This window comes from Labrus mixtus, chromosome 8 (genome assembly GCF_963584025.1).
Source record: "Labrus mixtus chromosome 8, fLabMix1.1, whole genome shotgun sequence".
NCBI classification, from domain to species: domain Eukaryota; kingdom Metazoa; phylum Chordata; class Actinopteri; order Labriformes; family Labridae; genus Labrus; species Labrus mixtus.
In genome coordinates this window covers 14,619,241-14,642,944 of record NC_083619.1, presented here as the reverse complement: position 1 = coordinate 14,642,944, position 23,704 = coordinate 14,619,241, and the positions used below count along the sequence as shown (strand labels likewise).

The 23,704-nt window shown below is 40.1% G+C and overlaps 2 protein-coding genes across 2 annotated transcripts; one reads left to right on the top strand and one right to left on the bottom strand.

Annotated features, from left to right (window-relative positions):
* Window positions 1–118: 118 nt before the first annotated feature.
* Window positions 119–3,626, top strand: LOC132979090 (dehydrogenase/reductase SDR family member 12-like). Its single transcript, XM_061044592.1, has 10 exons — window positions 119–384; window positions 729–862; window positions 944–1,026; window positions 1,122–1,217; window positions 1,309–1,390; window positions 1,475–1,536; window positions 1,686–1,790; window positions 2,421–2,511; window positions 3,044–3,181; window positions 3,254–3,626. The coding sequence occupies exons 1-10, from the start codon at window positions 119–121 to the stop codon at window positions 3,415–3,417; spliced, it is 1,221 nt and encodes a 406-aa protein (XP_060900575.1). The 3' UTR covers window positions 3,418–3,626.
* A 424-nt stretch (window positions 3,627–4,050) lies between these two features.
* On the bottom strand, window positions 4,051–15,917 carry LOC132979089 (cullin-3-like). Its single transcript, XM_061044591.1, has 16 exons — window positions 15,715–15,917; window positions 13,349–13,546; window positions 11,377–11,490; window positions 8,592–8,752; window positions 8,209–8,323; window positions 7,886–8,114; window positions 7,576–7,721; window positions 7,258–7,434; window positions 6,971–7,141; window positions 6,720–6,827; window positions 6,335–6,459; window positions 6,121–6,217; window positions 5,883–6,017; window positions 5,515–5,701; window positions 5,012–5,157; window positions 4,051–4,742 (listed from the first exon to the last, which is right to left on the bottom strand). The coding sequence occupies exons 1-16, from the start codon at window positions 15,772–15,774 to the stop codon at window positions 4,611–4,613; spliced, it is 2,301 nt and encodes a 766-aa protein (XP_060900574.1). The 5' UTR covers window positions 15,775–15,917; the 3' UTR covers window positions 4,051–4,610.
* Window positions 15,918–23,704: the final 7,787 nt, after the last annotated feature.

Genomic DNA, 23,704 nt, shown 5'->3' with positions numbered 1-23,704 from the left:
TTCACAACCATCTGGATTGGTTGTTTTGGAGATGTGTAACGCGGGGATGCAACCAACAAAACAGCCCATCACAATCTAGAAAGAGCTGCCACGTGACGTGTGCGAAACGACGTAATGAATGAGCACATCAATGTTTAACTTTGGTCACTTGACTGTAACTGAGCGTTCATGTTTTGGGTGTTATTCCCACGAAGCGTCGGCAGGGAGCAGCAAGCTCAGTCTCTCTTACTGTTTCTGCCTGTTTTTGAATGGGATAGTGATCTGTTACAATAGTTTAAAGGACAGGACGAGCCGAGGCACTTCCACAGATTGTTTTTCACTTGATGTCATGTCTCTGTACCGGAATACAGTCTGGTTTTTGACCGGGATCCACCAATTTACAAGGTCAGTAAAGCCATTGAATCCCAACTTTGGAGCTGATCTACAAATACAAATATCTGCATTGAGGGGAGTTTATGTGAATAAAGTCTTAATTGTTAGTGAAGCTTGTTTACTATCTATGTATTGGATTTTTTTATTTAGGCATATGTGTTTATTATTATAACAATATAAAAGCCTGGTCCCACTGGGATCAATAAATTATTTCTGATTCTCATTCTGAGTCACTGTATGGCACACACAAACTGGTCCACTCACAATAGTTCCATCGACAGCCCAAGTTTCTTGAGGATGACATTTAACATCACCTGATTCTAAAATTGATAAGTGTGTTTTATGTGCGGCTTTAGGAAGGGATATGAAGCGGCAGCGACACACTTTGAGCCCCAAGACCTGAACGTGTCGGTTGTGGGGAGGTCTTTTATGATCACCGGAGCAAACAGTGGAATTGGCAAAGCAACAGCCATGGCTATAGCAAAGAGAGGTAACTACTGAAGAGGTATGTTCTCGGTCGAGCACTTTACATGGATTAAAAAAAAAAAAAGTCTTAACTTTTTGGTTCCAGGTGGGACCGTCCACATGGTGTGCAGGAACAGTGATAAAGCAGAGGAGGCAAGGGAGGACATCATCCATGAGTCTGGGAATACAGTGGGTGTTGTTCATCTTAATCACACATGAGAAAAATGAGAGATTAATCCCATGATTTGTGTTATGAGATTATACTTATCTGCTACTTATTTCAGGAAGTGCATGTCCATATTTTGGACATGTCAGAGACTGGCAAAGTCTGGGAATTTGGAGAGGCCTTCAAGATGCAGTACCCATCCTTGAATGTGTTGGTAGGAACCTTTTAATAATCTCACTTAATCTTTTCAAACTGTCTTTACAGACTTAAAAGGATGTTTCACTTTTTCTTTATTTTCTTGACAGATAAACAATGCGGGGTGCATGGTTCACAAGAGGGAGCTGACTACGGAGGGACTTGAGAAGAACTTCGCTACTAACACGATGGGTGAGACTTAAATCTGATGGTGATGGTGCCATCCTGCTGCATCACCAAAAAGTAACACGTTGAACTTTTTCTCCAACACTTCAGGGACGTACATCCTCACCCAAACTCTGATACCACTTCTAGAGAAGAGCCGAGATCCTAGAGTGGTATAAATCCACACACACGCTTCAATACACACAAACAAAGTCCTCATCTGTATCATGAGGACAGAAAAATAAATAAAGCCTCTTCTGTTGACAGTGCTGTAGAGGCTGTTGTCTTAGCACACTGAGCCTCCTTTCTTCCTGCCTGTTAGATCACTGTGTCATCAGGAGGCATGCTGGTCCAGAAGCTCAGAGTCGATGACTTGCAGTCAGAGAAGGCCCACTTTGATGGCGTCATGGCCTATGCCCAGAACAAGGTAGGAGACGAGAATGCGACCAGAGGTTTAGAAGCAATCAGTTGAGGAAAATGTCATTAGCCACCGGTGACTTTTCAGAGTGGATAACACAAATAAAACAAAGCGCTCTATCAGTATGTTATTCAACATTCAAGAAAAAATACTCACGTTCAATGGCAATTTTTTTACTCCAGTGATGTAATATACTTGAATTTGAAATGGGCCATTCATGTGTGTTCTCTCACTTTTCATACTTTAATTTTAATGTGATGCTCATGCCTTTGTCCCACTACTCTAGAAATCTATTGCAATGCAGGAAGTGACTTGTGACTTGTTTTAAAGTGTAGTGTTGCTACTACATGTAGCTTTGCTGCAGTAAAGATGTTTAATACATTGTAACTTTGTTTCTAGCTTTGAGTTTCTTTGTTTAATGTGGTTGAACAAAAAAAAAAAAAAATGTACCTGATAGCCTGGCGGTTATTTTCCGCACCGACTGTACAGAGGATATAGCCTTGATATGGGTTGCCGGGTTTGACTCCAGCCCTTTGCACTTTCCTGCATGTCATTCCCAACTCTCTCATCTCTGTTCCCTACTAGGTCCACTATGCTCCTCTGCAATAAAGGTGCTTTTTTTGTGTTGTTTCTTCTCAGAGACAGCAGGTGGTGCTGACACGACAGTGGGCTAAAGCCAATCCCAACATTCACTTCTCTGTGATGCATCCAGGCTGGGTGGATACACCAGGTACTGACTCTGACTGAAGACTTTTGTTGCTGCGGGTCTTTTATTGGCTGTTCTCTCATTTCAAATTTAAATGAACAGAAAATTACAACAAGACTGTGTTTAAAATATAGTGACAATTATACAGGCGGTGGTATGCAGCAAATGTTTGCATGTATGAAAAATGCAAAATCACCAGACACTATCTCCAAATACAAAGAGGAGTTTGGATAGGTACTGTCTAGGTTTCATAAATATAAAAAATACTTGTATCTAAAAAATGCAGCAGTTATGTATTCTAACCTACTTGAGTGTTTCCACAACAAAATGTGTTCCCATTAACCCCAATGTTAACATTATTCTGTAGTGGACACCTTGCCTCTCTCTAATTTGCTTGAGTATAAACATAGTCAGTTTTCATATCAGTGCAAATACAAGTAAGCGAGATTTTCAGCTGTTGACACGTGGGCCCATTGCCCTGATATTTACTATACATTAGCAACGTCAGTCCAATAAACAAACACACACCACTTACGTCTTAACTTACCGTTTCCAGCTGTTGCCTCTTCCATGCCTCAGTTCCACAAGATGATGGGGGATAGGCTTCGTAGTGTCGAGCAGGGAGCGGACACGGTGGTGTGGCTGGCTTTATGTCGAGCCTCTGCCCGATCACGCAGCGGGCAGTTCTTTCAAGGTGAGCAGCATTGAGTTCACACGTCGCCATCATTGGGCATTACCAGCTCTGACAAGACTGTTTGTGTTGCAGATCGTTGCCCGATTCCTGCCCACCTGCGTCTGGCCTGGACTCGCAGTTCTGCTGAAGCGATTCAAAGTTTCATGAGTCAGCTGGAAACGTTGGCCAAAGACATTCTGTCGAAAGCTGAGGAAGAGCACAGATCCATGAGCTCCTTCAGACCACAGTACGACTGAAAAATGACAGCAAATGGTTCATTCAGGTAGCCTATTCGTTTGAACTCATCAATTTCTGTTGAGAAATGTGTGACATTTGTAGAATGTGCCTTTTTGTCATTTTATTGGGAAGATAGGACAGTGGATAAAGTCAAAAATTGGAGAGTTGAGAATGACATAGGAAAGTAGCTGGAGGTTGGATTAGAACCTGGGCCGCCCCTTTCGAGGACTACAGCCTCTGGGCGCTTTTTTATTCCACACATTTGAGAGACAGGTGTTGCCAGATGTACCCATGATGTCATCATGTGTTTCCCTCAGGATCTGCATTGAACATGTCATTTACTATTGATTTGCATTGAAAACATCAATTTCAGTTACCAAATGCTTGTAAGACTTGCCTGATTCTGTCAAATGATAAACAAGGTTCTTCTAGAAGGTGTTTTTTTTTTTTTTGGATGTGATTTTTGACCTTTGGCTGACATGTGAAGTTTCAGATTCCATTCAAATTGCTCAAAACTGGGAATGAGACAATTTGGGTTTCAAATACTGCTCTTCCCTTGGCGTGATGAAGAAGCTGCTTTAGCCAGAGCAGACAACACTTGTATGGGTCTTTGAAAGAAAAGAAAAAAAACATTTAATCTTCTGGACGCCTCACCAGGAAAAGAACTCAAGTTTTAATACTTATTGCAATGTGAAAACCACTATGACACCAAGAGTCAAATGTAAAGATCTGCAAAGCATCTGTGTGAAAAATTACAGAGCATCAATACTCATTACTTTTATTTTTGTTTTGTAACAATCCACAGTTTCTGTTTTTAATAATTTTATTATTTTTATACAGTATTGAAACAAAAAAAAATAATAATGTGGTGCATTCACATTTTTCCCAAGGGATTCTTTGCAAGTTTGATCTCTACAAGGGTAAAACAGTGAAAAGCTTGAAGCTGGATCCATCCAAAACTCACAGGGAATAGGAAGACTGGGCCCGATTTAAAAATCATCTACAAGTTTTGATGGATTCATTTTTTTTTCCTGCGCCAACATTTCATTCCCCTTTTTATGTATGTTTACTGTGTTTCTATTAGGGACGATGAATCAGGTTCCCAGCATTTGTCTTTAAAAGAAACTTCCAGTCCATGCGTAACAACAGTCCAAAGAAAACAAACAAATCCTCTCTGTCCAGTCTCTTCCTCCTCTCATCCAGAGTTCATCTTCTATGCAACATAGGTGTACACTTTTCGATCTTCTGGCGTCCTCGCCAAGTATTCTCTTTCTATTAGTCCTTCTATGCGTTTTTTGATTACCACAGGGCTGGGAAGAAAACGTGCCCGTAGCTGCTGAGTCACCTGGAGACACAGAATCACACAATGTTAAACAAAACAACAACAACAACAACAACAACAACGTAAAGGCATGTTTATTTATAGAGCAGCAATCATACATGAAGCATTTCAAAACAGAGTTAAAATCAATGCATTTATAACAGCCTTTAATATTACACTTCTCAACAGAACATAGAGTCATAATAACAAGATTTAAAGGTAGAGGTAAAAGATAATACATGGATCAATGTAGAAAAACAGAACTAAGTTTGTATACATGTGTGGATTCTTACCTCCGCCACCAGGACATTGTGCTGCATCTTCTTCCTTGATTTCATGATTCGAACAATGGCTGCTTCAATCTCATGCTTCCTGTCATCGTCCACTTTCTGCCGCGTCTCTTTCCGCTCTGGATCTGATTCCCCTTGTTTAGCAGCAACTGAGAGAGGAGGATACAAGGACAAGATGAACATGTAGAAAATCTCACAGGGTAATAATGTCTCTCCATCAGGAATATACAAGAAGAAACAGCAAACTCAGGTATTCTGTGCTAATTGTCTTTTTAAACACTGTTAAGTTTTTGAATGGATTAATTGATTTAAAAACAAAACATTCTTATTCTTCTTTTCCAACAACGTGATTAACAACATTTAAAAATAAAGTGGTATGACCCCATAAAATCTTCAGTATCCTATTTCAGATTTCAGACATCTCACACTCCAACCTGAGCTAGCAGTGGACAGAAGCCACAAGTTCTCTATGGTTACGGTATATTCTATAAACAAACTTTGCCCACCTGTCTGTATCTTGACTCTGTGCAGTTTGGAAGTAAACTGATCATTCACTGTAAACACATGGCCGCTCTCGATCTCCTTGGACTTTGGCTCCTTGGTGAGAACTCTCTGTGTCGGCTTCCCACAGGCCAAAGACTGCAGCGCTCGCACTAACTCCCTCTCCGGAATATCTGTCTCCTGCTGGATCTCCTACAGCAGGGGGGGACAGAAGGGGGCGAGAATGTCATACAGAGGACACAGATTAACATTCAAGTTATATTCTTAATATAAGGATGCATGCATTCATGGGGTGAGAAAAAATAATCTTCACAAAAGCACAAGGTTGAGATGAAAGACAGATTGAGATGAAGACTTTTTCCTGTGCTCCCACCTCAAAAGTGCACTTTTCTCTGTTGTTGAAGAGCATGAGGATGGTCATCTGGAAGGTGGACACCTGCAGGATGTGCTTCCGGGTGTTAGAACCCGTCACCTGAGCACCTCCCACACCCACTTCTGAACCATCCTCCTGCACATGAAGTATAACAGAAGATGAATTATACCTTAAATTATGTCACTCAAAATTAAAAAAGCAGGTCAACCAGTATTTTCGAAGAACTTTTTTTGACTACCTTTTTGATAGCTCCGTAGAAAGTTGCATTTAGGTCTGCCCCGCCCATGTGGTGCTGCAGTGTGAGCTGTCTGCCACTGTGCTTAGCGAGGTAAAACCTGTCAAATACAAGCCAAGTTGAAATTCCATAGAACACTGAGTTTTTTTTTTTTTTTTTTAAATGTACACCTTTGTTTAGCTTCAACATTAAATGTGATTACATCTATGAGGATTACCTTCTAAAAACTTCAAATGCATGTCTGGGAGCAGGGGGGATGGTGCATTTAGGTGTTGCCGACTGTGTTGGCCAGTAGCCAGTTGTGAGGACTCTTACTGTGAGGTCCACACCACTTAGAGATGCCTTTAAGAGATGCATAAACATTTTTCAGAATAAGCACTTTTACAGTTTGCATGACTTAACAGAACATCTCAAATACAGAATAACTGCAAACCAACAGCTATGTGTCACCCTCCTTTACAGCATGCACTTATGAAAGACATTTCCTTTAATCTCGTCCCTTCACACATTGTACACGGCTTGTACTTAACATTTTGCTTCATGTCTAAAATTGTATCTGTTTTTTTTTTTTTTTTTCTAAAAAGGGTGTGTGTCCTCTTTACCGATGTGGTTTGTATGTGTTGCCTGAACTCATCCATGGTAGTGTTGGAGATGCTCATGTCTCTGAACATCCCTTCCAGTTTCGAGGTAAACTGACAGCCACATTCTGTCTGTAAAGGAGAAAGACGGAGGACAGAGATTAAACCGCTGATGTTAGTTTGGACAGAGTCAAGGCAGGGCAGCATAAGCTAATAACAATAAATAATGGAGGTATGATTATACATTGGTATCTAACACTCTCTCACTCTTTTACCTTGAGCTTAGAGATCATGTTCTTCTCCGAGTCGTCTGAGACGCTCTTGTTGCTGAGCAGCCTGCGGCCCAGATGCTGCTTGTAGTACCTTTCAAACACATCTTTCTCCTGCATGAACCTGAACAATACCATTGCCTTGTCAAGGATCGACTCAACCTCCTGTTCTGTCAACTGGTCAACAACAACAGAGGGACGAAGAATCAGACAATGTACACACCATGTAGGGTTTAAAAAAAACAACATACATCTGCTATGTATTTGAATGAAAAATTGAAAAAATGACATACTCCTTTGACTCCCTTCTTGAGCTTGTCGTCAATAAAAAGTGATAGGTACTCTGGTGAGCGGGAGTTGAGGTTGAGGAAATACTCAAAGTCTCCTGCTATGGTTTGTTTAAAGAGTCTGTCATTGTTGAAGGATTCGAGGAGGAAACGATCGAATCGCGTCTTTAGGTCTAGAAGGCCCTGTTGAGGAGGCAAATATAAGGAGGTGATTTAGTCTATGACACTTCTTCTCTGTTATTATACAATGTCATACTGGTTTCTCAATAAGTGAGTGTCTTGAGAAATCATTTTTTGTTTGGTCTTATTGTTCATCAAGAATACCTGAATATAGTCAACAGGGTTCTTGCCCTCTCCCTCTTCTGACACTAGAGCTTTGCCTTGCTCCCTCAGGTAAGAGCTCATACACTCACACATGGTTTTAAGGCCATTTGGCACACGACTGAACAGCTTATACATGCAGGCCAGGTCTGGGAGAGGGGGAGAGAGAGAGAGAGAGAGAGAGAGACAAGATAGGGAAAAGAGTGAGAAAAAAAACTTCTGATGGAAGGATGACAACAAATCCCATGTTTGCAATTCTTCAAAAAAATCTTCCAAACATAATTAGATTGAAATTTAAAGGCAAATCTGTTACCTTCCGTCTTGCCGTTCTTAAGCATATGAACAAGGCCAGAGTTCTCCATCTCCACAATGGTCTTCATGTGTTTTGAAATCAGCTCCCTCTCCACCACCTTCACAATGGGCTCTTCTGTAGTTTTGTCCAGGCAATGCATAACTCGCTCGATCTCCTCATTGATTCTTGCCTCCACCTTCTTAATGTAGACGCTGGCACTGTTTTCTGCAAGGAACTTTTGGCTCTCCATCTGAAAGAGCAGATATTTTGTGTTGTTTTACTTCAAATGCATTTTTCAGTGTTTACAGAAACAGGAAGACACCCAGAAGATACCACGGACTCACCTGGAAGAATTCTGCTGACATATCTAAGAAAGGGCCCTCGAAGTCCTCCTCATACACAGATCTGCCGTCCAGTCCCAGAATCATCAGCATCTGGCAGGCGTTTCTTATAGCGCCCCTGCAATAAAAGACAAAAACAATGTATGGCTCCCAAATTAACAACTAGTAAAAAAAACATTAAAATACTACCATTCCATTTCTAGTAAATACATTGCAATAAAAATATCTATTTAAAAATGAGACACAGTATGGTACAAAACCTAAAGAGATATACAATTTTTTTCTGCATGCTATTAAAAAAAACATGTTCTACCAAAACAACCCGGAGCATGTCAAAAGTTACAGAAATCCTTCACATCACGCAGAAAAGAGGTACACATGCATACCTGTCTACTACCTCTCCCTTCCTCTCACGAGCGATCATGTCCAGTAACGTTTGGCGCAGATGGTCTCGAATGCAGCCGTAACGCACCACCTGGTCCCTGAATATGATGAGGCCGAGGTTGTACACATTCTCCACGTTGTTTTGTTGCACATAGACCCGATCCTGGAAGAGATAAGAATGCGTGGAAGAGACATCAGCAACTGTGCGTAACAGGAAAAAAATACCCAGCCTAAGCTGACTCAACCAGGTTGTTATTAATGTGCGCTTTAAGGAAAAAAAAGATTCAGAAACTTTAAAAAGGGCAGGTAAACAACTGCATATTTTAAAAGCAGTAGTATATATTTTAAAGTATGAAAGGTGTTCCTCCCTCTCCCTTTACATGTCAGGTTTACAAGTTAGTATTTGAAGAATTATGACCATTTACAAAACAACAAAAACTCCCCAGTGATATCATGTAGTACTACCTAAAACTATGTTTTTTAAGGGCTGGATGAGACAGAAACCTTCAATGATATAATGGGCAATCCCATTGACAGCTTTCAAGGCTTTATCAGGTCATTAGTGTCTAAATAAATGGTTGGTAGTAGATTTGCACTGATTGACTGTTTGCTGATCAAAATCAGCCATTTGTCAGCCTGTTCGGCCGTGATTGGTGACCAGCCAGTCCTCCCACATATAGCCAATTCTGTGCCAATTTCAGAGTCACACACACACACAAGCCTTTTCATGTCATGTAAGGAGCAACACATTTACAAATAAAAGCCACATACACACAAGCTAACACGTCAGCTGTGTGGAAGTCAGGTATCCACCAGTGGAGGCAAAAAAGCACAGACATACTGGAGGATAAAAACAGATTGTTTGCCAGCACTTGCTCCTCTTGCTGAAAGTAACTCCCTGCACATAGCAAATCCTTTAAAAAACTGAGCTTCTATGAGACACTTTGAAGGTAATATAAATAATGGATATAAAACAACTTTTACAAAAAAATCTTTGCAGCTGCAAATACCATTCAACAGAGCATCAACAAACACAGAGAAATATGTGTAAGAGGCTGCAAGCAACAGCCTTATGAAATAAATAGACACTAATTGTAGTGATTTGAAGGCTGCACAAGGGTGTAGTTGTTAGCGCCATCACCTCACAGCAAGAAGGTACGTTGTTTCTGTGTAGAGTTTGCAGTTCCCTCCGGGTATAGCTTTCTCCCACAGTCCAAAGACATGCTGGTTAGGTTAAGTAATGTCTGTAACTTGCCTGTAGGTGTCAGTGTGAGCGGGAGTGTTTGTCTGTATCTCTATATCAGCCCTGTGACTGATTGGAGACCATATAAAGACCCTTACACCATAAATGACGGCATAAAAATTACAGGTTAGTGAGAATGAGAGATGTTTCTGTAATCTGATTTTTATTAAAACAGTTAATTAAAAGTAGGATTTTTTTTAAAAGTTTTTTTAAAAAGTTTTTTTTACTTTTATGCCTTTATTTAGAAGGACAACGGATACAGTAGGAAATCGGTGTGAGAGAGTAGGGAATAACATGCAGAAAAGGAGCTGCTTGGAGGACTATATCCTTTGTATATGGGGCGCAATTTACCACTAGACCACCAGCGCCCTGAACAATCAGTGTTTCATTATGAACTTCAAATTGAAATGTTACAAAAACATTTTTTTTTGCATTCAATCATAGCTTGTTAAAGAAAGACAATTGAAATCATCTAAAGCAGGTATTGAAAGGTCAGACCGTGAAAAATCTGAATTGAGAATTGGCCAAAGAAATTGCAATCAGTGCATCTCTAGTTGGTAGGTGTATTAAAAAGTCAGATATCCCAAAGTCCCAAGAAAAGTCCTTAGAGAAAACATAAATATAAAAGGGAGTGTAGGTCGTATATATGTATTACCTAACACTGTTACAGGACAGGAAAAACAGCCAGGATTACTCCAAAATGGTTAACACATGGCATGCCCAATTGTAGGACGGATTGTTTCTGACCAAAACTTTTAGACTCTTTTTGTACAATGTGCTACTGTTTATTCCAAGTTTGCATTAAAAAGCCATTGCTTTATGTTGATACATTTCCAACAATTTGCTTTTGAGCTACTGAGGATGGCTTTCAGATGCCACTCATTTTATTTTAGCAGGTTACATGGGGCTTAAATATAAGAAAGAACAAATTCTTGAATGCTCCGGACACCATTTAAATTGAAGAAGTCTCCTGGACCAATAAATAAGTCCTCCAGGGCCTAAAGTGAGACAGGGGCCTTCAACAAGATTAATACACCCGATGAGAATCGCAAAGTAGCACTTGTTACATCTCTGTGGCTCTCCTTTAGAGGTCAGCAGGTAGCTGAAAACAACAGCAGGCTACTCTCATTGCACAGGCGTGGGGGTTGTGGTGTGGTTATATGACAGAAAGCCAACTGGCTGGGGTAAGGCCAGGACAGGAAAAAAGAGTGTAGAACAAAGAACCCCAGGAGAGCTGTCTGGTCTCTGTACTGACTGTGCCATTGTTTAGCCTGTGCTTCTAACCATCTCAAGGGCTCACACACAAACCAACAAACACTTTGGACTTGCTACTGGCTTTAGTAAACCATCAAGTCCTGCCAGTTTTCCGACAAAATAAGTAAATGCAACAACAGAGGCTCATTGTTAGGCCTGCAAAATAAAACAGCATCTTAAAGTCAAAGTCCAGACTTGCAGAGCTAACAGAAGCTATTGGAGAAATGTTAAACTTTGCTCTATTCCAAATAATCAATAATAATAATATAACATAATAAAAGTCCACCTACCATGTACATAAGTATGTCTCTGATCATGACCATGGCAGTTTGATGGTCATTCCAGGCCTGATTCAGCGTTTGCAGAAAGTTATTATTGAGAGAGTTAAGGACATCTTCCCGTACCTGAAATACAAGAGATTATAGCAACGTTGAGTTTCATGTGATTGATGAACATCAAGTCAGAAGGAAACATTAAATAATTTAAAGAGAAGAAAATGAGATTAAAACAGCATCTGACCTCATGGGAGTCAAGAAATGTGATTTAAGTCCTTTCACAGTTAGCTCGTTTTATTATATTTTGGTAACAAATAAGATCATCTTTTACCAAATTTACAGAGGTTACCTAATCTCAAGCACATACTGATGGTGACTCCATCAACACAGTCCATGAAAGGTGCAGACTTGAAAATAATCCTTTTTTGAAGACTTTCCTTTTGGACTCCAGCTTTTCCACTGACACAATTCAACCAAGTTTAATCAATATCAAATCTATCAAGAAATGTATCGTATGTACTAAGTACTTGTATTTTAAATGCAAGGACTAAATAGGTAGAAAAAGAACAGCCAATATCTGAAAAAAGTTCTTAATGTTGGCAAAACCAAGGTTGCAAAAGTTAAATATTAGAGCTGTGTGCTTTCCTTAAGCAGTACTTTGTTGGTATGAGGCAACTGAGCCAGATGGTGCTTTCACACTTTCACAAAACTCCTGAAAAACTCCTGAAGCTTTTGGAGTGAGCTGCAAGTGTGAATGCAAAAAGTAGAATTGTTCTACTCCAGAATTTATCCTGCCAGCCCCCTTGCGGTTTTTCCGTAAAAAGTCTAAAGCCGTTTTCACATGAAAATATTTAGATAATTACGGGAGGACTGCTCTGGAGATTCCCCCGACCTGGCTGTTCACATATGCTCCTCACAGCGGGAGACTATCCCTGTCAGAGGGGAGGGGGGCGGGGGTTTCCTGTGGTAAGATGTGATGTAACAAAACAAAATGGAAGTAGAGGACAAAGCAACAGAGTCCGCTACACGACGCTATCATGACAATATTTGCCTTTCTATCAATGCTGTGTGCATGCCAATGGAATGACAACATCAACAAAAGAGCGGCGTACAACATACTGGAGAACAGAAAACGTAGTGCAGACACACTATGCACCATGCAGCAGTAACAGTATACGTAGAAATGTCACTCCCCCTCCTATTGGCTCGAGCTGAATTCTCCGAAGAATATCCTGTTCTCACATCAGCCCACTCGGACTTGCTACGGAAAAAATACTAGGGGTCTGGCTGGAGAAACTCCGGGTGAAGTCAGGGCGAAAAATTAGGCTGTTGGCGATACAGGTATAATTGAGCTGACATGAGAACGCAGCAGGATATAATCAAGATTCACCTCGAGTGAGTGGGAGGGGATATTAGTTCCCTGCTATCTGTGAACAACCATAGGGTTAGGGTTTAGGTTCTCCTAAAATTATTTGGATATTCTCAGGAGTGCACATGTGAAAATGGCTATAGACAATGCTTTCAAAGTACTAATCAATCTTGGATAGTAACTAATAAATCCAAAGGAAGGCTTGGATCAGTCTTAGAGATATCGTAAGGAGGTTAGACATTCAGAGGGAGGTGAGAGTACAGCCACAGTTTTTTGCAGTAAGAGGAGCCAGCTGAAATGGTTTAGGCATCTCATTAATATGCCTACTGGAAGCCTCACTTTGGAGGGCGTTGGTGCACGTCCAAAAGGGATGACACAACGCAGTAGAATCGGAACATGCCGTTAGGACATCTGTAATGATTTGCTAAGCATGCTAACATTGTATCCTGGTACTTGTGTACATTAATGCTTAGTCAGGTAGATAAGGTCTGAAAGTACAACACAGACAATGGGGATGAGAGCAATCAAATGAGCTACAGTAAATGAGCCACCTCCCCGTATAAAAAAGTTAATGACTTTTAAAAAGAAAGCTGCATTACAGAGAAAAATGTATCTTACTTTGTTGATGAGATGCTCTGTGACGACCTCCCTTAGGCCTGTGTACAGCTTTTCCCCATGCTTGTGGAGCACCATGGTGTAGGCATTTCTGTACAGCTCCTCAAAGCTTAAACCACTGTTGTTCTTCCTCTGGATCTCTTGGATGGCATTCTTTAGAAGGTCCCAGATGTTGTTGACATACTTCTCATCCATTGTCATCTAGGAGGAGCAAAAAAAATGTGTCTACATGAGAGAAAGTCTATTCAATTTTTTTTAGTAGAAGTAGAAGACAAAGACCCGCTGCTATAATAAAGGCCCTATATTCTTGCAAAGTAACATAATAACAATTTGAGGAGGGGTAATGGTTGAAGCCAATACTCAAGTCTGGGTAACGACATCAGGAAGGAAGAAAATCAGTCTCAGGAGTAGCGACGCCTGCCACTTAGGGTGTGGTGGCAGGTGCCATGGGGATCAGCGGCAGGTGCGAGTAGTTCAATGACATGCTGGTAGTCCCGCCACATGTGCCATAAGTTCAGCATCTGCGTTGCTCAGGGCATATCATATTTGTTCCTTTTAATCTGTCTGTGAACCCAAAAATGCTACGGCCGCTGCACTGCACTGTCTACCATACATAAGTCTAACATCGTAAAAAAAACTTTGAACTCCAACCACATTCACTTTCTTAACTTGTGTAGTTATAGCAACATCTTTATCAAATGGAACTCTAATAAATCAATCAAGTCAGTATCTTTAATATAGCTGCTGGAGATGGTATCATTGACATTTTTATATCAATCAAACAGAACTTGTTTTTGATTTTGTAGCTGCAGTCTAAAGTTAAAAAAAAAAACCAAAAAAACAGACAAACCGAATCATGCATTATCTAAGAAACTGACAACAGAGACATGGCAGAGTTGTGTTATTGGCAATGTGTGTGGGACATTTTTGGCAGTCGACATACAAAAGAAAATTGTACCGAAATGCTAAGCACATGATCTGACCAACGCTACATAAAAAAGTAAAGCCTTACAATCAATGAAGACAGTGCTGTTCGCAATAACAGGTAACCAAATACTGCTGAAACAAATGTATCCTGACAATCTAAAACCAAGGATTGAAAATTTGATTTTTTTAAAAGGTGGATCATACATTTCTCCCAAGCTGTACCTTTACGCTGCATGGACAATAAAGGGAAGGTGGAGGAGCAGCCACTATGTGTTCCATATAAAGTTTTAACTTTCTGCCTGAAAAAAGGCATTATTCTACTTCCAAGATTGTCAATTTCTATTCCAGGGGAAAGGGGGTATGATCAAATTCTTAAATCAACCACATTGACAGTCGATATGATCACAAAGAAAATACTCATGCTTGACAGCTAACCTACTATCCTAAAAGAATTGCATAAGTAGTAAATGGATCGATTAAAAAAATAATTCCTGCAATCAAGTTTGTTTTTTTAAATGAACTGAGACCACCTGGTAGTGGCTTAACTGTGGACTAGTGGGGCCGGGCTTGCACTTTGCATGTAAGCTAAACACTTGAAAAAGGATTAACTGTTCACTCACTCATCTGCTCCCTGACTCATTCTGCCAGACACCCACTCATAAATAAAACAAGGTTTCCAAGAGTAGAAAAAGCATTCATCTTGTTTCCACACTTTTTTTTTTTTTTTTTTAAATCAAGAAAATGATGGGCATTGCAGAGATAGAAAACTTGTGCGAGACTACACATCTCACAAAATGGCAATTGTGCTCTCATGAGCAGGATTAGTTTGAAACTGACTGGAATATGAAAACGCAATTGAGAGCAGTGAAGTTTTTAAGAGTATTGTGTTAAACTAGCAGCAGTAGAAGTAAGTAGCTGAGTTGACGACGTCAACACATTAGCTGCTTGAATTACATCTGGCATGTTTACAGTAGGCTAAAGTTACATTAGCCTTCAGGGTAACGCAACACACTGATATGTTCAATCCAGTCTGTAACAGCCTGTGGCCATGTTGTTGTAATAACATGTGAACAGCCAAAAGAGCTCGTCGGTAACCAAAGCGAAATGATAATCGCTGACTGGCTGGCTAACATTACTAGGCCTGCTACATAGCTAGCTACTATTTACTATGTCACCAAGGGAACTTTTCCTCACGTTAAGATAATATTATCGCATGTCAGACGACGGTTTAATTTTCAAACCAAGAGGTTAGCTATCGTTAAATAAACTGACATGGCTAATCTTCTTCGGGAAAATATAACCCCGCTAACATCAGTTTTCCACAGGGCAATGACATGTTTATACTGTTGAGCCAGCTAAGCTAAGCATGAAGATCTATCATCCCCGGCTCTCGAGTCTCATACTTAGCATCTCACAGCGCCACACAACCGGCGAACACTTACAGGAAAGGCTCGTATCCTCATCTTGGTGTCCTTCTTCGTGCCGCCTTTGAGGTTGGACATGTTTAAGGTAGAACGACTTTCGTTTCTAAGTTGACTTAAAGACTACATGAAAGGCAGCTGCTCATTTGCACTGAACGCCAGAAAAGCGACTGGGGGAAAACTCAGTGACCTCCCCTGTAAGGAAATAGGTCGGTGATTGTGTCTGTTATGTTGTTGTCACTCGCTCTCTTCTCAGTGGGTTTTTTAGCTAATGTTAGCTTGTGTTCAATGATGGCGGACGGCTCTACAACACTGCGCAACGCCGAAATCTCGCGAGAGTAAAGTAATTACACTGACAGGTGCATTCCACAGGTTGATACGAACTACCCACTCATACTGTGTCATTGACGTTATGATTTTTATGTTTCGACGAAATGTATGTAACTTTATATTTGAATGTGTCAAACTAATAATTACTATAAAGAACGTACAGGGGCAGAAACATTTTTTATTTGGCGAAAGTTTGAAGACAACTCAACACAATAGCCACGAGGACGGTGTGGAGGGTGATGGGCAACTTTGGTGACAGCAAGGGCCACATTCATTTAATTCTCACTTGCCAGAGGGCCAAATTAAACGATTACATTCAATTATGTCTCAAATTTAACTCAACATAAACCAGTGATCAAATATTATTATGGACATATTTCTGGTTTTCATGATTTCATGGCAGATTTCATCATGTTTTCTTCATGTTTCCATTTAATTGATGTGTAAAAAATTGACCTGAGGGCCACGTTGAGGGTTGATGGGGGCCGCCAGTTGCCCACCCCTGGTGTGGAGGGTTGGAACCACAGTCAGTGGCTGGTGATGGAACTGGTAGGGAACTGACACGTTCACGTCCATTGAATGTTTATGTCCATGCCATACAATTTGACGCCAAGATAATGATAATATCATTCTGTGCTATTTTCCAGTCCAACGCTGAGCATTGTCCAACTGTAAATTCCCATGGCTGACCAACGGCTGAAAGACTGAATATCTTCTCACTGTCATGACGACGCTCTCTAAATAAGAGAAAGAAAAAAATGCATATTAAAAAATAGGTGAGTCTCTAATGTTAAAAAAGTAATAGCACTCACATTTTTTCATAGAAAAACATAACTTGGAACCAGAAATAGTAAACAGGTATGAAACCTATAGTCTACCTTTTGAGTATAGGCAAAAGGCACAAAACTATATTTCTTGGATAACTACACAAGTTCTTAAGCATTAGGACCTACTGGATTCTCTATCAATGCAAGTAGCCTATTTATTTAAGCATGTCATCAACAGTACCTCTAGTCTTTTCTGTCATGATGGGAACTGTTGCATTCTTTCGGAGATTAGTTCCAGCTCTCCTCTTCAAGCCCATGTTCTCCAGTTCCAGCTTTCTGATTTCTGTCCGCATGGCGCAGATCACCTGGATAAGCTTTTGTTCACTGTCCATAGTGCTAACCCCCAACATTTCCACACTGCTTGCGTCCCTGTTAAAGACATCCAACCCACCATACGACCCCATGCAACCTGTAGAGCGCAGCCAAAGTTAAGGGGTTGGAACATACGAAACACCTACCAGTGGGGCTAGGTCTTTTTGTCTTCCAAGGTTTATCTCAAAGCTCAACATTGGGCCAAAAAAAGGAAATGATCAGCCAATCAGGAGAGGCAAGCTAGACTGCTATTAGTCCATTGATAGTCCGGTCACATGATGGGGAGAGTGTTATTTTCTTCTAGTGATCTGATGCCACCACTTTCCCTCCTCCTGTTAAATATTCATCTACTCTGTCAACGTAAAGCAACAATGGGTACTTGAGAGACGTTTCTTTTGCTCAGTCTGTCGAGGAGAAAGGTTAAACTACTTCTTTAAACTCAGACTACTTCTCTATGTGGCTAAAATGCACAAATCAGCTACAATTTCTCTGGTAACTCTTATTTCCTCTATCCCTATTTTGTTTAGCATTTGAAGTTTATTAACCAATGTTCTGTATTATTTGGTTTTATGCAAACTGCCTTAGTGGATTTGCAGTAAATTTGAATAAACAAATCTAAATAGCCTACTTCACACAAACACAGATAAACTGATAACAAAGTTAAGAAATGTGTTGTGAATGGCTGTTTGTAAATGTTAATACATTTTCTATGATGCATTACAGTTAAAACACCTACAAAACACATGTGCAGTATCAGTAGAAGAGAACGAGTCTGACAGTGTTTGTTTGGTGCTGCTCTGCTGCTCTCTAGTGCTTACTTGTCCAAACATCAAGCTTGAAGAGCACCAAGCAAAAAAGCATATTTCAGTGACCCCTTCTGGTTGGAAATGTCGTATCCCTTTTTTATCTTTGACCACAAATAACAGCGATGTCAGTGCTTATCCGACAAACCTCTTACACCTCCAAATAACTGGTTTTCAGAAGTATCAACACCTACCATATAACTAGCTCTGCCATAGATTGCCTTATAGATTTATTTCATGGACACTAAAGACATCAATACATGAACAGTTTTTTAAATTAAGAATTACAATTCAAATGCAAAATCTTTATATATTAGAACAATTTCATAGAACTTTGACAGATCTTTTCATATCATATCTGTGACTCAATCAAAACCCTGCACTACCACTGAAAACGTCTTAGAAATACTTGGGTGCTTAAGCTTAACCCATCATGATGTTTGACCTCAGAAAAGCTATTGATGTTTTTTTTATGGTCAGATCCTTTCTGATATAAACAAATATGTTTCTAGTGTTTATCTTCAGTGCATCTAACTGAGTAATTTATTGTCACAAATAAATATTCTCCTAGAGGTGAGCCTAAAACTACATTAAATGGCAGGCTAAGTCCATATTAATTTATCCTGTAAATCTGTTTGATGGCACTACACCTGACCTTTGTGACACACTATTAAACTAGTGAAGCACTATAACGAGTAGCATGTTGGGAGGTGTTTTGATTCCTCATTACATACTTTAAGTTCCTCCCATACCAGACTGTTGTGTGTAAGCTGTTTGTCTGCTGATAACAACCCCCTCAGCACCTCAGAGATAAACTCCACATGCTGCTGTGCGGACAGCTAACACGAGATACTGACAGCCTACATGACAGAAATGCATTGTGGTTGTCGAAATGTGGACAGGGAACACTGCTGAGTGAAAGACGTCTGTGAAAAGAGATCTCAAATAAACAGTCATATAACAATCACAATATAATTCATGTAAAAGGTACACTTTATGTTTATTCTTGTTTGCCACATATCATATCCACAGAGCCCAGCAGGTGGCGTGTGATGTGGCATGAGTTTAACAAAATTAGGCCTATAATGTACTCAAGCTTCCCTCCATGTCCAAGCACATGACATCCTGCAGTAGCAGGGCAAATCCAAAGGACAACGGTGTAAAGTGGTGCATTTGAAAGCAGTGGTAATTGATTTTTTTTGCAAGTGATTACAGAGGCAAAATTTAATACACTGCTTTTGATTTCAGCTCTTTTTATCGCTTCTACTTGCCTTGCAAACATGATACCAGAGGCTCAGGACGAATGCGGCTCCCTTTAGAATCCCGCATCATCATTTTTGCCAAGTGCTGTTGACCCGACGCCAACACCACAAAACAGGACAAGTAATTTAATTTGCCACTGCTGCCGACCTTGAAACAGGAATGTAGGCTAGCAGAATCCCAATAGGGAAGCTTGTAGAAAGGAGCTGAGAGAGGGTCGGGCTTGTGCCTGTAGCATCACACAGTGTCTACAGGAATACTCTCGTCCTTCAAGTTTTAAGACAAATATTGAAGAGATATACTATATGTCCCTCATGTGACAGATTGTAATAATGTTACATCTATTTTCTTTTTTAAATATTTGACCAACTTTGATTATTGTCAGATGATTCTGTGTATAGCACCACAACCATATCAAAATGACCTTTATCATTCAATTATAAACTCCTACAGTGCAGGCTAAAGTTTTAGGTACATATTGCATTCTAAATCAGGCCCCTTTTTCATGGAATAAAATGTGAAAAATGACAACTATGCAGTGCTTTGCTTCCTAAAAAAATGTAGCCCTGCTCAAAGTCGAGTAGACCGTAGCTGATGTTAGAGTTAACTCTTTCATGGCGACATACAATATGACAGGCCAAAGGCCAATAGTGACCTTCTGTAATCCTGGTCAAGATGTGCACCTACGTAAACTCTATCAGTCACAAACAGGGATAAGATTATGACTCATGGGCTATATCACACTGAAGTCTAGAAAGTGTCACCTTCCAATATGAGAGGTGCCAAATAAAACCAATAGCAGGGGGGGAAATTAGGACACAGCTGTTTTTATGATGTGATACATACCAAGGATGTCTTATGGAACTTCTATGAGCCCTGTTTACATTTCTCAGATATTACTTTGTTACACTGGATTAGATCAGATACCTCATACTGAGTGTTTCAAAACTCCTGCAGCAAGTTAAAAATGACACATTAACCGATCTTGTAGGAAAAGCTTGGTCATTTTGTGTAAGCCATTTTGTCTTTGTCGACTTGTCACCACAGTGACAATGCTGACATGACATGGAGAGGTTAGACGAATTCTTAAATCCCTTCAGCAAAGCAAATGTTCTGTTACTGCATACAATTAGATTCATTCCCAATCCCATCTCTCATCACCCAGAGGGGACACATGCACCAATTTCCTCTTCTAGTCATGGGATGTGAAGTGATCTGGTGGTAATTGAAGCCATAACTTGTTGCTCTATTGAGGTGACACCTTGAGTCACCCTAGTGGAAATATCTTGGGTCAGAAGTCAATATTGGTCGTAAAAATCTAAATATAAGGCCCTGGAGACTAAGCTGTTTCACAGAGTGCTGCGGTAGCTGTCTGGCAAAAACACAAACAGGGTAATAGGCCTTGAAAGTTGAGCCATTGCCTCTTACAAGAGAGCGTCTGCCGTTGAGATTATAAGCAGAATATTTGTGAAATGCTGTTAGAACTTTGGATACGCTTTTTTTGAAGGCTTTTTTGAATCCCATACTACTGTATTCACTCTTGTCTCCCTGCATGCCAGTGTTTCAAATAGAGACCTGTAGGTTTTCCAGCCACTCTGCACTGTCTTTAATGACATAGCTCATAGCCACAGTCCCGTCCAACAGCCCTCATTATGACTCAGTAATCATAGGCTACATTTGTTTTTCTTTTCCTCTCCACGCTCTCTATCTCTCTCGCTCGTCCTTTTTCGTAAACCTATAGGCCTCTCGTCCCTCTGTTTGTTCTCCACTGTGCAGGACGAATCCAGTCATGAACAAGAGCCTCTACTGAAGAAAGTGTTTGTTGACTTTTGGGCACAGACTGGTGCTCTGTAGGGGAGCAGTCTGTTATTTATGGCTCAGCCTTGTTTGATTGGCTGAGGAGAGATATAATTATGTCTGGCGCACAGCTTAGCTAGTTTTAGAAATACAATAGGTACCATGTTGAGTTCACTGGTTGCTATGATACTAAGTGGAGGGTCTTGTACTGTAAAGAGTATTTACCCCATGCTCCATGAGGTGTTACTGAAGACTGGACTATTTAATAAATCATCTCTGATTTATTAAAATAAAAATACTGACATTGCAGTAAAGGCATCACAGATTTCAGCACACTGAACCTGTGTCAGTGTTCATATGGACAGCAGATTGTTGTTTGAAGACTTGAAATAATGTGAACCTATGCTTTAAAGAAATGTCTCGTTTGTAATACTGCAGTAATTGTTAATGAATAAAAAGCACAGCAGTTGGATGCAACACTGGATGACTGTGTTATCTTCGCAAGACGTTCTCAATTTAAATACCATAAGAAGAGTGTAATTTAATGTTTCATTGATGTCACTTGTCGCCTAATAGCCTCTAGTTATGAAGCCTCTTGTCTGATTGCTTACTGTGGTGATGACAGTTACTGAGCTCATCATTCACATAAATGATGTCACATGGTAGACAGTTTTCCAAGCGGCTGCAAAGATTTCCAGTGAAGTGCTCTATAAACGGAGGTGTGACGGCTGGAGTCTGATATGGGAAAGGCATGAAAAAACAAGTCTCTGTGACCGTCTTAACAGCAGTCTAAATAGTTAGTGAGGGGGCTGTTTTAAAGCCAAACACCCACTAAAATACTACATTTTCTTTAAAAATCCCAATATGCTATTCCTGCAGGGTTTTTTTTAAATTTGAATTATTAGTTGACCCTGACACAAGAGGCATGAATAATTCCATTTACAAACAGTTCCTAATGGATATCGCTCATTATGCAGGGTGGTCAGACGGGGACCTTGAAGAGACTAATGGGATTATGTCAGTGTGGATTGGTCTTTGCGGGGGTTACTCGGAAGTCTTGCAGTAAAGTTGTCGCCATGAAGTTAGTGCTCCCCATAGGAGAAGGGAGGTAAAGAAGAAACTGTATCTCTCCTATTGTCTTGTCAGATAATCCTATTGTCTATTCCATACCATGGCTTATGTGATCACGGTCTCTGTGATAATAAATGTGTAATCATATCATAAGTAGAAAACATTAAGATGGGAAGGGAGCAGAGGCTGAATAAGTAATCCTCATCTAATCCATTTATTTAAAATACTTAGGCTGCCACGCTTAATAAAGAGTGGCATGTCTATCTTTTTCATGATGAGTACAGCTGCCTTAGCCTGCCTCCTCATTTTTTTGATTCTTTAAAGTAAAGACATCAACTTCAAGTCTTTTTTTGTTTTGCACAAGAATGCATGATGAGTCACATTTTGTAGTCATAGGTCCATTCATACCAAATAATTTTGTCTCTTGTATCTTTAGAAGATGAGCTTCTATTCACTTTTATTTGTTGCTCTGATTGAGAATAAATACACGTGAAGACTGCCTGCATCCAGTTTCAGCTCAGACTCTGTTATGGAAGATTACATGACGAAGTGTCAGTGCTGAGCTAAGTGCATAGTGTAAGTATAGACTCTCTCATATTCCTCTTTTCACACCTGATTACTGGTGTGATTTTATGGCAAGCTGTTGTGATAGTGGGCAATGTGTCTCAGTATTTTACAGGACCGAGCTGTCCTTGTATCTGCTGAAAGTGGTGTAAAGATAGGATGATTGTAAAAGTGTCCAAACTGGCAGTTTAATAATCTTACAGCTGAGTCATTTGAATAACCGAAATGTGTACATAGTTCCCAACGTGTCAGGTTATGACTGTTAGACCTTGATAAAAATGATAATGTAATTTCCATGTAACACATTTTGGCTGTAGCCTCTTTCTCCAGCATCGGTAGTGCCACTTGCAGAGTCCAGAGAGCCCTAAAAAGGGAAGGAGTCTCACTCTGATTCCTGGCAGCTTGAGGAGCAGCAGAGGCTAAATTAAGCCTGGTTTCATTGACTTCCATTCCCCCAAGTCCCAGCAGCCCTGCAGCGCAGAGGAGGGTAGGCTAGCTGCTGCTCAGGGCCTCTGATGCTTCCTCAGAGCTTCTCCAGATGCTGCCCGGGAAAGCTAAAGTGTCAGATGAAGAGACGATAAGCCGAGAAAGCCTGAAACGATAATTTTCTGGGTAAATATAAAAGAAACATGAATTAGCATTTTAACATCAAAAATTCATTATGAGATTAACTACATATATAATTCTTGACAATAAACAACTCAGTAAGCTGTTTTGTCTTTTTGCATAAAGAAATTGCCTACATTGTAGATTAGTTGGCCCCAAACATCAAGGTTATTATCCAAAGAAATAAAGAGAAATAGTTTTCTTGTAGATATTTTGTCATTTTGAGGTCTGAAGGTATGCCAGTGTCTATTATCAATAACAACAAGAAAAAAAACACAAAACCTTTTTTTTTTTGCGTTGTAATTCTCCCTTCCCCCTTGGAAAGATATCCGTTGATTATAACAAATGAGGGTTGTCAAGATGAAAGAGCAGATGCACTACATTTTAATTGTTTTTATGACATTTTAAATGCATTTAGAGTCACCAAAATCCTAGAAAAAA

Coding starts and splice junctions, on each gene's coding strand:
- LOC132979090 (XM_061044592.1), top strand. CDS start 119: ATGAGCACATCAATGTTTAACTTTGGTCACTTGACTGTAACTGAGCGT. Junction 863..943: donor CATGGCTATAGCAAAGAGAG/GTAACTACTGAA, acceptor TTTTGGTTCCAG/GTGGGACCGTCCACATGGTG. Junction 1,791..2,420: donor TGGCCTATGCCCAGAACAAG/GTAGGAGACGAG, acceptor GTTTCTTCTCAG/AGACAGCAGGTGGTGCTGAC.
- LOC132979089 (XM_061044591.1), bottom strand. CDS start 15,774: ATGTCCAACCTCAAAGGCGGCACGAAGAAGGACACCAAGATGAGGATA. Junction 8,115..8,208: donor TGTCAGCAGAATTCTTCCAG/GTGAGTCCGTGG, acceptor CTGCTCTTTCAG/ATGGAGAGCCAAAAGTTCCT. Junction 7,722..7,885: donor TAAGAACGGCAAGACGGAAG/GTAACAGATTTG, acceptor CCCCTCTCCCAG/ACCTGGCCTGCATGTATAAG.